Source organism: Cryptomeria japonica, chromosome 2, assembly GCF_030272615.1.
Source record: "Cryptomeria japonica chromosome 2, Sugi_1.0, whole genome shotgun sequence".
Classification (NCBI taxonomy): domain Eukaryota; kingdom Viridiplantae; phylum Streptophyta; class Pinopsida; order Cupressales; family Cupressaceae; genus Cryptomeria; species Cryptomeria japonica.
In genome coordinates, this window is record NC_081406.1 from 10055270 (window position 1) to 10068174 (window position 12905).

A 12905-nucleotide genomic window follows, 5' to 3' on the forward strand; every position below is an offset into this window, starting at 1 on the left:
AATAAAGCAATCACATAAGATCTAACAATTAGGAAACACAAGATCTACGAGAAAACTCCTTTGGGGAAAAACTACGGAGGAGGATTGCTTGGATCTATTATTAAAATCCAGCCACAACAAAATAAAATATTTTACAAATCTTTGTAGGCACCAACCCATTGGAGACCCCAATCCCCACTACTAAGCACCGACTCAGCAACAGACACCAAACCCAACTCACAGAAGCTGCAAAAACAAAGTTTGAAGCTGCTGAAACAAAAATGGCAGTAGCAGAAGAAGAAATGTAGCAGCCCAAAATGCAATTGGCTGTTACTACTGCAGGCCATGATTAAGTGCATAAGAAACTCATGGAATCTGTTCACATCTTCAAAACCTCCCAGCAACATGAAATAATTGCCACTTGTCATTTGGAACAAAGAATTGAATAGGTTTACAAGTTTAGAACTACCTTTTAGCATACTTCGATCACAACTTTTCCCATTTTAGCAGATGCTAAAATATCACCCTCTAGGATTTCTGCTTGCCTTTCTGCCCAATGAAAACACTCATTTTGTATGAATTTGTCGGCTGGAAACCACTTTTCTTTTAAGGGGGGATGATGTAGCTCGTATAAGTTAACTTATGTTTCAGTTTTTCGGTTGTAACTGAGTTTTTGTTAATTATTTGCTAGCTTGTGGGTAGTTGCTAAGACTTAGTTGTAGGTGGTTGCCGTGTGCTTCTCAAATTTAGAGAAGATAGTTTTATTTTGATAGATGCTTCTTAGTTTTATTTTGATAGATGCTCCTTGATCCACATTTTTTACAAGCACTAACCTAGGTGAATAAAGCAATCAGTGATACTGGTCTACAATCTCTTGCTATGTTGTTTTATATTGTGTTTACATTGTAATGAGTGGTGTTGTTATTTGGTAGTAAACATGGATTTCATTTGAGACTAGCACAGATGCAAATATTAAATTCATCCAATGGACACTTGTAGAAATCCTTCTTGCCTTCCATTTGCATCTCTCATAAGAATACCTGCAAGGCCATATTCTCTTTTAAGGCTTGAATATTTCATCACAAAAAAACTAGGGATTAACTGTAATGAGGTGCATAATGTAGTCAATGCCACGTTTCCATTATTTTAATGTCAGGTTCATAAGATTCAATGAAAATTGATTCTCATAGATCGGTGAAAGTTGAAAATATGTCTTGAATTGACACACATTATCAACAAATTACTTATGAGATTTCACAAATGGAAGCTTTTTGATGTTCACTGTTGACGTGACAATACTGATGTGAGATTACAAATAATGTCTTTGTTGTTTACCCTAAAAGAAATTAGGTAATTTATCTTGATGTGTGCAATCATCAAGCTAGAATGCTTGAATAGAACTATCATAAGGAGTTTAGTGTATGGATGTCGTCAATTTGTGGGGAAGGTTTTGATCAATTGGTGGTAAGTTTGGAAAAATATAATTATTCTAATACATATTTAATTCCTGTAGAGTGAGGTTGTTGGCATACAGTCCTCTAGCAATGGGCCTGCTTTCTGGAAAGTATTTTGCTGCTGATGGAGGTCCAGTTGATGCTCGCTTTAATGTCTTCAAAGGTAAGGGGAAAATGTAAGTAGTGATTTAATCTCTTGTGTTTTGAATGGATGATTTTAAATGTTTTATTTTTTTATAGACTTTGGTATTGCCATTGGAAAAAAACAGGACGATATGCAGAAGGGGAATCACGATACAGTCTATCCAAGAACAGTGTTATTGCTGCAATCAAGGCAAGTATGAGATTTCGTTGCCTTTTGATTATAAAATTCAGTTTGGATATATGCAAAGTTTCTTTGCTGTGACATTTGGAGCAAAATATTTTGTATTCCCCTCATTTTTTTTTTCTGTCGTATGAATGCCCTATACTTTCTGTTTCTGTCTTCTAATATGTAAGGATTTTCATAATATGTCTGAAATTTTTTATTATTTGGCATTTTGAAATAATATTATGCCTATTTTCTCTTTGGTTATCCATTTTGGAACACAAGCACTATTAATGAATGGCAAGTTGCTGCTATGTATAAGCTGGCAACTTGATAATACAAACAAAAACTGTGAAACAAAATAGTAACTAGGTACTGATTTATGTGTAACAAGTTGCATATTATTATGAAAACTGTAATGTCCCTACTAGTTAGAGATCATTGTCCTGCAAAACCGATTGTTAGAACACAACAAAATATATACATAACTAATCTAATTTGCAATTAAAGTTCAATTACTTAATTAACACTAATCACAATTCTTAAAAAGGATACGAGTGCAGCACTGGGACATGTCCTTAGGTGGCTGTGAAGCTCGCCTTCTTGGAACCCATCTTGGTTCCAAGCCATACCAGGAAATCGAAGGTTAATTCGATTCCTGTCTTGGATGTAATTTCTTACACCCAAGCCATCCAGGAAATCAAAGGTTAATTCGATTCCTGTCTTGGATGTAATTTCTTACATGCAAGCCATACCAAGGAAGACCATCATATATGATCAATTCCTTGCCTTGGATGATGCATCTCATCATCCAAGTCTACCAGAGATGACCGGCCATATCCGTCTCTTCTTGGATGAACTTTGTCAACCAAGCCATAACATATATGCATATAGATATTCAGTATATACTGTCTACCAGGGATTATCATAACCCCTGCATTAGACTAAGGGAATTTCTTCCCAATAGCCTCCATCATATAGCCACATCTTTCATATTACATTCTATAATTCATTATCATTTTCATTCCATAATCTACATTTACATATTCCTATATTAACATGTATTCAGTAACATATATTTAGAAAATATTCATTAACATGTTCTCAGGAAGATTCATTAACATACAAAAATTAACATATATTCATGACTATTCATTAATGTATATTCACAAATATTCATTAACATATATCTAGAACTATTCATTAACATGTATTAAAATATTTATTACTATATATGTGTGTGTGTGGCACACACTTCCACACACATATATATATTCTGTGAACCGCAGACATCACTTACCTAGTCGCAGTCTGCAGTCCGTTGTTGAAGCTCTTAGACTGTAGTCCGCTTGCTATCCTCCCATCTCCCTTCCGGTCATATCACTTGTAATGTCCCCTACTAAGTTTTGGCTTGTTTTAACCATAATTAATCCATCTCAACATACTTGGCTTAAACTAAATTGATTAGGAGACAGAACTATCTTTAACATGAATCCAATCAGTGATAGCAAAGAACATAGGCTTCTTCCTGATATAATCTTAAACATTCTATCTGATTTATATACTAATATTTATTATTAATATACATGTAGTTTTATATATATTTATATACATTATTCTTTCTCAGATATTATCATTATATTACTGCAGATGCAGAACTTATAAAACATTATAATTATATTATTATTATTATCTAGATTTATATTACCAAAATATTATCGTTCTTCATATATGAAACATACCTATTAAGCACGTCACCGTTCATGCCACTAAGAAGGGAATACTACCAATGACTTAATGACAGTTCTAATCTGATCTGGACAATCTTGCTGACAATTATTATTTAAATAAATCTATTATCCTTGTCTGACTGGAATATAAATAAAGGAAATTAAATTATATTATCAAATCTTTATGTATTTTCTAATTACTGAAGATATAACTACTTAATATTACCGTCACTGCCTAAAAGCAAAAATTATATTTAGTAGTGTATGGGCAGACAGATCTGTCATGCATCAGATCTGGTCTGCCATTATATAAGAAGTTAAGAATGACTATCATACGTGTTGCAGTCTTGTTAAGTTCTGCATTCAAACATTAATAGACTTCCTATGTTAAGCATACATGTTTCGTCCTTTCCTGTCGTGGCATTTCTTTTTGTTCCTAGTTCCCCCACACGTATCCCCCCTTCAAATGATTATTGATGTCATTTAATATCAATGCTAAGATTGGAGGAGTGGTGACTCTACATCTCACCCTTAATATAAAACTCTTCTTCGCACTCCTTATGGTTAACTATTCAATAATTTGTTAGACGTTGATCTTAGACCTCTCTTTGGCGGCGATATTGGTATTTGCTTAGTTGAGTTGATCGACTAAGACTTAACTAATGATTTAATCATTCTTTATAACATGATATGTAACATGCTTACTTGCTGATCGCTGTAACATTTGCTTGTAGCGATTATGATTGTTTGTTGTTGATTGGTAAGTATATCACTGCAGACATTGAATCCACATCATTTTATTTCAAAAGTTGTTACTGCCGTTTCACGTTAAATTGCTATCACTTTTCTATGAAGAGAAAAGGATATTGGATTTCTTGAAAAAAGAAGAAAGACTGATGTTTCATCCTATTTTAGTTTTGGTATTAGATAGATAGGGGGAGCCTTCCCTTAATTAGGAGATTTTATACTCACACATTGTGGTTGAAGCCACAATTTTGTATATATCCCCAAGTGTACAAAATTTTCAACCAAAAACTTTCTCGATCCATCATTATTCTACAAGACTCCATTCATGGATGCTGAGATCCAACAAGGCTTCTTCAAATGCATGGACAAAATGTTTCCAAACCAGGATAAATTTAATGCAGCTATGTGTTGTGTGTTGCACACACTCCCTGTCACCGACAGGGCCCCCCTCATTTCTTTTCCAGCCTTCGTCCCACTGAGTTTTGAATTAAAATTTTTATCCGCCATTTTCGGGATCCAACAAGTAGTAGTGAAGCAATGAGCTATGTCACCATTAGGAGATGGGGCGTCTGTTAGTTTTAAGCTGCATGGCCTGTGAGTCCTGCGTAGAGAGTCTCGCAATTTGAATGCCCAAAATCAATCTAAGGAAGACTAGTTTTAGCATAAGCCTGAAAAACGGCTAAGTTGGCAAGAATGTCAGTTCCATGGGTTTGCGAAATTCCCTTTAGCCCGAGTTTGAAGAGTGAAGTAAGGCGTCAAACTTTCTAAGTTTTCAACTCCCTCTAAACGCCGAAAATTGCTAAGGCGTTGAAAATGGCGGAGTTTGCAAAAGGTCTTTTTCCCTCGAAAATGGGCAAAGCAAGTGAAAATCGCAAAAGTCAAAGATGAGGTAAAGCGTTATAAACGATAGACTTTTCAAAATGGCCTTTTTTCCTGAAAATCGCGACAACCAACCAAGTAAAAGGCTGTTAAGTTTTAAATTTTGCAAAAGGGTCATTTAGCCCGAAATTGGGCAGACACTAAAAATTTTAAACTTTAAATTTGCAAAAGGGCCTCATGGGCCGAAAATGCAAACCATGAGGCAAAGCTTTATAATCTTAAAACTTTGCAAATAGGCCATTTTGGCTGAAAAATGCAAGCAAGGTGTTCAGGCGTTAAATTGAAAACTTTTCAAAATAGGGTTTAGCCTGAAATGCGCAAGATAAGGAAAATCGCGCAACGTCAGAAACTTTTCAAAGGCCCATTCTACCCCGAAGTTCGTGAAAAGGAGGGGTAGCGATATGGATGGTGTGGTTCCTTTGCTCATCCTTAGTGATCCGGGAGTAGGTCTTGGGCTTTTTCTTACCTTTGGTTTTTATCTCTCCAATGCGAGAGAAGATATCCTCCAAGTTGATAGGCGGCTTGACGGCTGCTTTCCGCTGTGCACGAGCAATTAGCCAGTCTTGAGGGATGGTCTGTCCGGATGTTATGGCCAAATTCCCACTTTGCTCCTTGGAGGTTTCAACTGGCTCACTTCCTATCTGCAATTGATCTGTCATAGAAGGAACAGATGCAGTATCCAGTCCCTTACTCATAGCTGAGTTCTCCCCTACCTCACTGAACAATTGTCGGGTATCCCCTTGAGATGGTTGCTCTTCAGTTTTGTCGGGCTCATGGTTTTCATCCCCCTTTTGCTCTTCCTCAATGGTGGTGTCCTCCTTGCCAGCGCTATTCAATTGTAATTCATGCCGACTCCCCTGTGTGAGCTCACGCTTACTAGCCTCTTGATTAGGCGGAATTTCTCCCTCCTCTTTCTGGGTTTCTCAATCTCTTCTTTTGGTGCACTTGAGGTTCCCTCATCCTCCGAAGACTAGGAATCGAGACTGCCCATCATATGGTATGTAAATTGAATTTCTTCATGGGCTAGTTTCTCAATCTACTGGGATAACCAGTGATCGGTATACCTTCCTGGAGTCGCCATTACTGCCTCAAAATCAGTAATTGGATCCTGAGACCAATCAATGCTCGGCAGGTATTTAACTGCCTCAAACTCTTGGACTTGTAAGCAATTACCATAATCTGTTACCTGATCTGGGACCCGATGGTACTCATAAAGCCGCATTTGCTGCACACTTAGCCTTGAATAGTCACGCCGTCAGACCTCATAGTCATTGGAACAGTTGCTCCAATAATCCTCAATTGATGCCTTCGCTCTGTAGCGCCTGCCATAGGCTCTTTTTGCCAAATTGTCATGATCGAAACACTTCCTTGGGAAATGTTCCTGTAGGCCATAAGATGCTAATTCAGCAATTGACTCATTAGCTTGTACCGAATTCTTGAAATGCACATCGAGGGTACCCAAGATCATGGGGAAGGTGAATCCGGACTGTTTCTTATCTCTGAGTAAGCTGCCCGCTGGATGTGCCTGCTTTGCAACTTCCATAAGGACTATTTTGTTTGTCGGATAGCGTGGAAGTTGGAATGGAGCTCCCATTGATCAAATTAACACAACATTAGGGATTTCCTTATCTCAAGAGGATAGGATTCTTAGCATTTCTATTCTGCGTTGGCCGAATGAAGTCGTAGTTCCGTGACTTTAGACACGTCAACAAGTAGACTCTATAAAATTTTGACACTCTCTTTATTTTGCCAACATGGTCATTAAATTTGTTAAGATTTTAAGATATTCTTACAATATCATCTCCATATAATGTGTTTTTCAGCTCAATGGTGGGCTTGTTTTGGTGACAAACTACCAAATTTTAGGTGGATGGCGGCATGCATTTTGAGCCAAACATGCAGCTCATCCGCTTGTGAGCGTAATTGGAGTGTTTTTGAACACATACAGTCCAAGAAATGCAACCACCTAACACAACAACGGATGAATGAATTGGTGTTTGTTCACCACAACCTCCACTTGAAGCTAGAGAAAGCTCAAGGTAAGAATATTAATATATACTTGTAGTTTGTTGAATTTGTAGTCATTGTGTTTCTTACTTGTATGGCGAAGACTAAGTTCTACATGGGCAAAATCATGAACTATTGAGGAAGACCAGCCAATTGACCTCGATGAGATAGATCGAGAGTCTGAGTGGATTGTTGTTGCTGATGATGATGATACTTTGCTTGAGCTTGAAGATTTTGATCTCATGAGGATGGCCAACATGGATCTTGAATGGATTGCACAAGTTAGGACACACTCTCACTCGGGAGCTTCATCATTAGAGCTTCTTGCCTTCTAGCATGTCATTGGCTATAGTTAATTTTTTGGAATTTTGTACTTATTTACAGGTTGGCTTTGTACAAAGTCACAAACTATATTGTAATCGACATTTGACAACTGTCACCATCTAGATATTATTTATGTTGTATGTTTTGTGCGTTGTAATCAGCAATATGAATATAAACAACGACAATTTTCTAGAATTCATGTGTTGAAGTCTCTATTTTATTCACCTATAATATCTCAATGCTATGGAAATGCCCTTAAATATTAAAAAAATAGTTTTTGATTGTTTTTCTGCAATTTTTTACGTTTTTTTGTAAATCTGATTTTTTCAAAAAGTCTTTTGCTTTTGTTTTGCTGATTAATTCCCCGAAAGATTAATGCTTCTATGGCCTATTTGGTCAACGAGGGCTTGATGTACTTCATCAGGGAGCATTAGGTGTCTAGCTATCTCCTCTCTCTCCCTTAATATGTTCTTCTGATAAAGTCTTCCTTTGTTCTTGACTATGATTATCGCTGACACTTGAGCTTTTACTTCTTGGGAGGCTTGAACTTTGTTAGGAATTCTTCGATTTCTTCGGCAATTTTTCTTAGTTGTCTTTGTCATTCTCCTTGTTCTCTTAGCTGAAGGGATCTCATCGATCCTTTTGTCACTTCATGACTACATGGAATACGTATCCTGTCTTTATTAGGCTACATGGGCATTAATTCTTGGGGGTATGTCTCTTGTTGGTGTCACGTTCTTCCTCTTCCTATTGGTTCCTTTCATTGGACCATTGCAGTATTTGTTGCCTTTGCTACTCTTGATCCCTTTTGGCCTGAAGGTCTTGCAAGATGATAAAATGTGTAATGTCCCTACTTTGAAATAGAATTTAATAATAAATAACAATAATAAAATTAAAATATTAAAAATTAAATTATAATATAAAGAATATAATTAATTAAAATTTAATTAAGTTAATTAATGGTTAAAAGACATGGAAGGAAAAGTTGTGACTCCCTCAACAATAAGATATAAAAGGGAGAAGAGAACCTCATTTGGGAGGGGGATAACTTGGAAATCAGAAGTGCAGATCTGATTTAAATAAGAAGTGCAGGTCTGATTGTGAAAGGTTGTGTCCCTTTCAAAGGGCAGAAATAATGAAGAGTTGCACACTTTCAAAGAGTGTTAATGGTGAAAGGGTGTGTCCCTTGCCAAAGGGCATACATGATGAAGAGGTATGACCTCTCCCTCACATTGAGAGATATAAAGAAAAAGGAATCAAAGCATCCAGTTACATCACCATGGATCAGATCAGATCAGAACTGTTATTAAGTTACAGGCAGTAACATCCTTGTTCTTGGTGGTATGCATGGGATGCTTTTAATAAGTATGCTTAATATATGAAGCCCAATAATCTTCTTATGCAGAATTGATAGTAATATTAATATGGACTGCAATATGTATGACAGTCATATGCAATTTCACATATATATTCATAATACATAAGAAATATTTATATTTATAGTCTAAATCATGTTATTACTGTCCATATTTAAGAAGATGGGAATGAGATGTTCCAAAGAGGGGCAGTCTAAATCCAAGCAATAGGTTAAATCCCAAGATAGGGTGGGGATCAACGACCCATAAGCCTTGAGGGTATAGACTCAAGATAGGTAAGGGCTTGGATCTATAAACTTTGAGGGAACCTATTGTAGTTGGTCTCTAAGCGCTTTGGTAACATACGTAAATCCTTCTCTCTTAAAACTGAAGTAGTAGCAAGGTCTGATATCTATATTAAGAACTATGAATGATGAAATTAATCATCTAATGAGGAAAATAGATAAGCACTTGATAATAACTAATTGAAGAATATCAATCAATTTTAATATATTGAAATAGATCAGGTAGGGGACATTACAAAGGAGTCCAGAGAGAGATTCATAGGGAATCTCTTAGAGACAATATATATATATATATATTGTAGAGGTTAACCATATGCATATGTTAGAGATAGAGAAGCTTGAGCAGGGGTGGGATCTCTGCCAAGCTTTGAGAACATTAATGATTTCACTCATTAATAGAGATCCCAAATAGAGACCTTAGGAGGACGACATCCTGGGTTGCTCCTAATTGAGAAATATTTCTCAATAGAGGGTTGGGTCAATCCAGGTAAGGTCCAACTGAGTATTGTATCCTTTTTTATAGATAACAATAAATTAGTTAACATTATTTGTTAAATATGTAGAATAACGTATAGCATTCTTTCTTATATAATTGCACAAATAAATATATATGTTTAATTATCTTCATATTGTTTGTATAATAACGTTTGTTTGCAGGACTTGAATGCCAAATAATCCAATCCCCAACTAGGAACGTTACAAAATGGTGCGTGATAAGCCTTGGCAGTCAATGCAATAGACAATCAACCTTTTCGTTTATGGTTAGATTGTTCGAGATGGCAACTTGAGGGACTTCTCTCCTGAGAGCTTCCCTTTGAACGTGTTCCTTTAATGAGATGTCCCACAACTTTACCAGCTTTTGTATAAGTTGGTCTTCTTGTTCCTCATTGTCTTGTATTGGTTTGTCTTTGAATTGCTCCATTTCATCGCCATGGTTCTTGTTCATGAGTTATAATTTGCTAAAGTTCAAACCGACAACGAGGCCAAATGTTTACATGGTAATTTTTCTTGGATGATGAATAAAGAGTAAATGGAAAAATAGAATAACAAAAAATAACAATACAATTACTTGCAACAATGTTCCAGAAAGATGTCTTTTTATTCATCATTTATCGTATGTGCAATGGATATAGAAATTTCATGTATGCGATCCCTAACTACGATTACAATAAGAAGTATATATAGCAGATCCAATGTTGGTTGAGAACACCAACTACTAGTAAATACTAACTAACAACCAACTGTTGGCAACGAAATACTTAAATAACAAAATAACTCATTTTATTTATTGACCAACTACAATAGAGTCATAGATCCATTTGCAATGAATTTCTAGATGCAACAAGGATGAAACAAAATGTTGAGAAAGGTGTCTCAACCATGCTCCTAATGTCAAGATTACAAGTGTGATTTTTTGATTAAAAAAAGTCAATATTCATGCTACAAAGTTGTTTTTTGGCCAAAATAAGTATTTTCGGTTGTTTGGCACCATGTTTAGGTGTGTTTGTTGTGTCGATCTTGTCAAAAGTTATTGCCTCTACAAGTTTGCATAGTAAATGTAAAAAGTTGTTGGATGTATAAAATATCTATAAAGGGGAGTTACACTTGTTGAGGAACTTATGATGCATATTATGACACATCAGAAGGAATCTTTGAATAGGGATAATTTCGGGCATCATTTTTTAGATGGTTTTAACTAATTGTTTTCTAATTACCATTTGATGGTTTCATGTATTGTATCTCCTAGGTGGCGTGTGAGTTTTGTAGATATTGTTAAGTAGTCAGAATTTCTCTAGATCTTTGGTTTGTGATAGAATTATGAAGGTTTACTTTGCAAGTGTATTTGGTAGACTTGACGAGTATTAATTATTTTTGTTTGGCAAGTAACTTGCCAAAAAACTTGCAAGTTTTGTTGAGTCTTTGTCAAGTACTCACTAAGTTTTTGGCAATTTAAAAAAAAAAGCTTGATGAGTCCCTACAAAAACAAAAAAAAAGAAACATTTTTTTAAAAAATTTAATAAACAAAAATGTGCACATGAAGTTTTGTTTGGTTTCAAAGGCCTTGGTTTGGGCTTGGTGGTGGGGGCATAGGGGTATTGTCCTTGGATTTTGTGTGGGGCGTTGCCCCTCGACCCAACTAAGGGTGTTGCCTCCAGACCCCCATGAGGGACACTACCCCTCAATCCCATTGGGATCTCCACTCCTAGAACCGCACTAGTTATCAAGATGTTTTCTCATATAAAACATCTGATTACAATGAGGTGATTTGGGAGTGGAGACTAGAATTGGCAACTTAGATAGTTATGTTTAACACTATCATAATATTATTGATCAATGATGAAATATCATATTATCAATATCAAATATTCAAATGTCATTATTACTATAAAATACAATACAACCTTCAGCTTTGCACAAGAAAGCTAGACAACAAATTAGAGATCAATGATTTGGTCGAGTCAAAACTACAAATATACCTTTCAATGTTGAGCGAGGAGCTACAACAAAGTACAAGGATTACAAACTCTATAGAAGTTTTCACTAGACTAGGGAAAAGGAAGACACAAAATGTTGGAACATGCAATTTATGAACTATGATGATGATATTTGAATGCAATCATCATAAATTCATAATAGTTGCCAAGTAATTGTTGTATTGAGATTTTGCATGATGATGCAATTTTATACTCAACTTGTATTCAAATGAATCAAATTTAATAGAAAACACTTTTATACTCATTGGATTTATTTTGTCATTGAATTTTTCCAAAAAAAATACAAAAGTTGTCGATTTTTTTTGCTGAGTCACAAATTTTGGGTCTGCGAAGTCGCAAATTGTGGGCCTGTCGAGTTTTTGCCAATTCCAAGTCTGACATCTATGATTGTAACTATGGTTTATTGACTAATGCATTGAGCTACTTTCAAGTGTGGGGTTTTTTTCCCAAAAGGGTTTTCACCACCCACCTATTTTATGATATATTGTATATTTTATATTGAAATGCGTTTATGCTTTTTGTTATTATTAAAAGATTGAAATTTGCATAACACTTTCCTCAAGATATTGGTATAGGAAGCATTTTTGAGTACCTTGCTTCCTTTCACAAAATACATTTTCAGGAGATTTATTGAAGTTAAGCAACTTTTGTAAGAGTTTTAGCAACATAATTTTGGGTACATAGTTTGGAGTCTCATTTTTTTGTTCCTTAATGGATTAAGTAGAAAGTAGAGATGAGATAAATGTATGCTCTGTTTTCTTAAATTGGTTTGATAGTTTAGGATTTTGTATGATTGAAAGAACATTATGTTAAAATATTGGTATTGTTTTCACTTCCTTCAAATTCACTGAAATTATAAATGTTATTACAATATTGCAGGGATATCTGCAAATAGCCAAAAAATATGGTATTAATCCTGTGGGACTTGCAATAGGTATGGTGCTTTGTTTGCATTTCATTTTTATTGCATTTTGGTTATATCTTAATTTCAACCCTTGAAATCTTGCCTATGGAGTTAAATTTTAAAACATCCTCATGTAATTTCAAAATGATTTTTGCAACTTTTCAAGCAAAAACGTCATGTTATGGTACATGCATGCTCTAATGAGTCCACATAATGAGGAGAATTGCTTAGAGATTGATACTCATGCAAAGAAGGGTCGTTTGAATGTGCATCACAACTAAATCCTTCATCTTCACAGTTTTTAGTCTCTTAACCACAACACATTTCATTAGGTCCTAAGTCTTTTACAAGATTAGATTCTTCTTTGTTGTTAACTGCTTTCTGTGAATGGTATAATAGAGCATCATTTCTTTTCACTG

General features: G+C 35.4%; 1 protein-coding gene across 27 annotated transcripts in view; it reads left to right on the top strand.

Moving 5' to 3' along the window:
* LOC131053546 (uncharacterized) overlaps positions 1-12905 on the top strand; it is a 214637-nt gene that overhangs the window by 103903 nt on the left and 97829 nt on the right. For 5 of the 27 annotated variants that reach the window (XM_059213896.1, XM_059213893.1, XM_059213906.1 and 2 more), the window contains exons 9-11: positions 1493-1596; positions 1674-1771; positions 12462-12516. In XM_059213896.1, the coding sequence (XP_059069879.1) occupies positions 1493-1596; positions 1674-1771; positions 12462-12516 (257 nt within the window). Of the gene's footprint in view, positions 1-1492; positions 1610-1673; positions 1772-12461; positions 12517-12905 lie in introns of all 27 variants that reach the window. The other 22 variants (XM_059213897.1, XM_059213911.1, XM_057988157.2 and 19 more) reach the window with 11 other exon arrangements.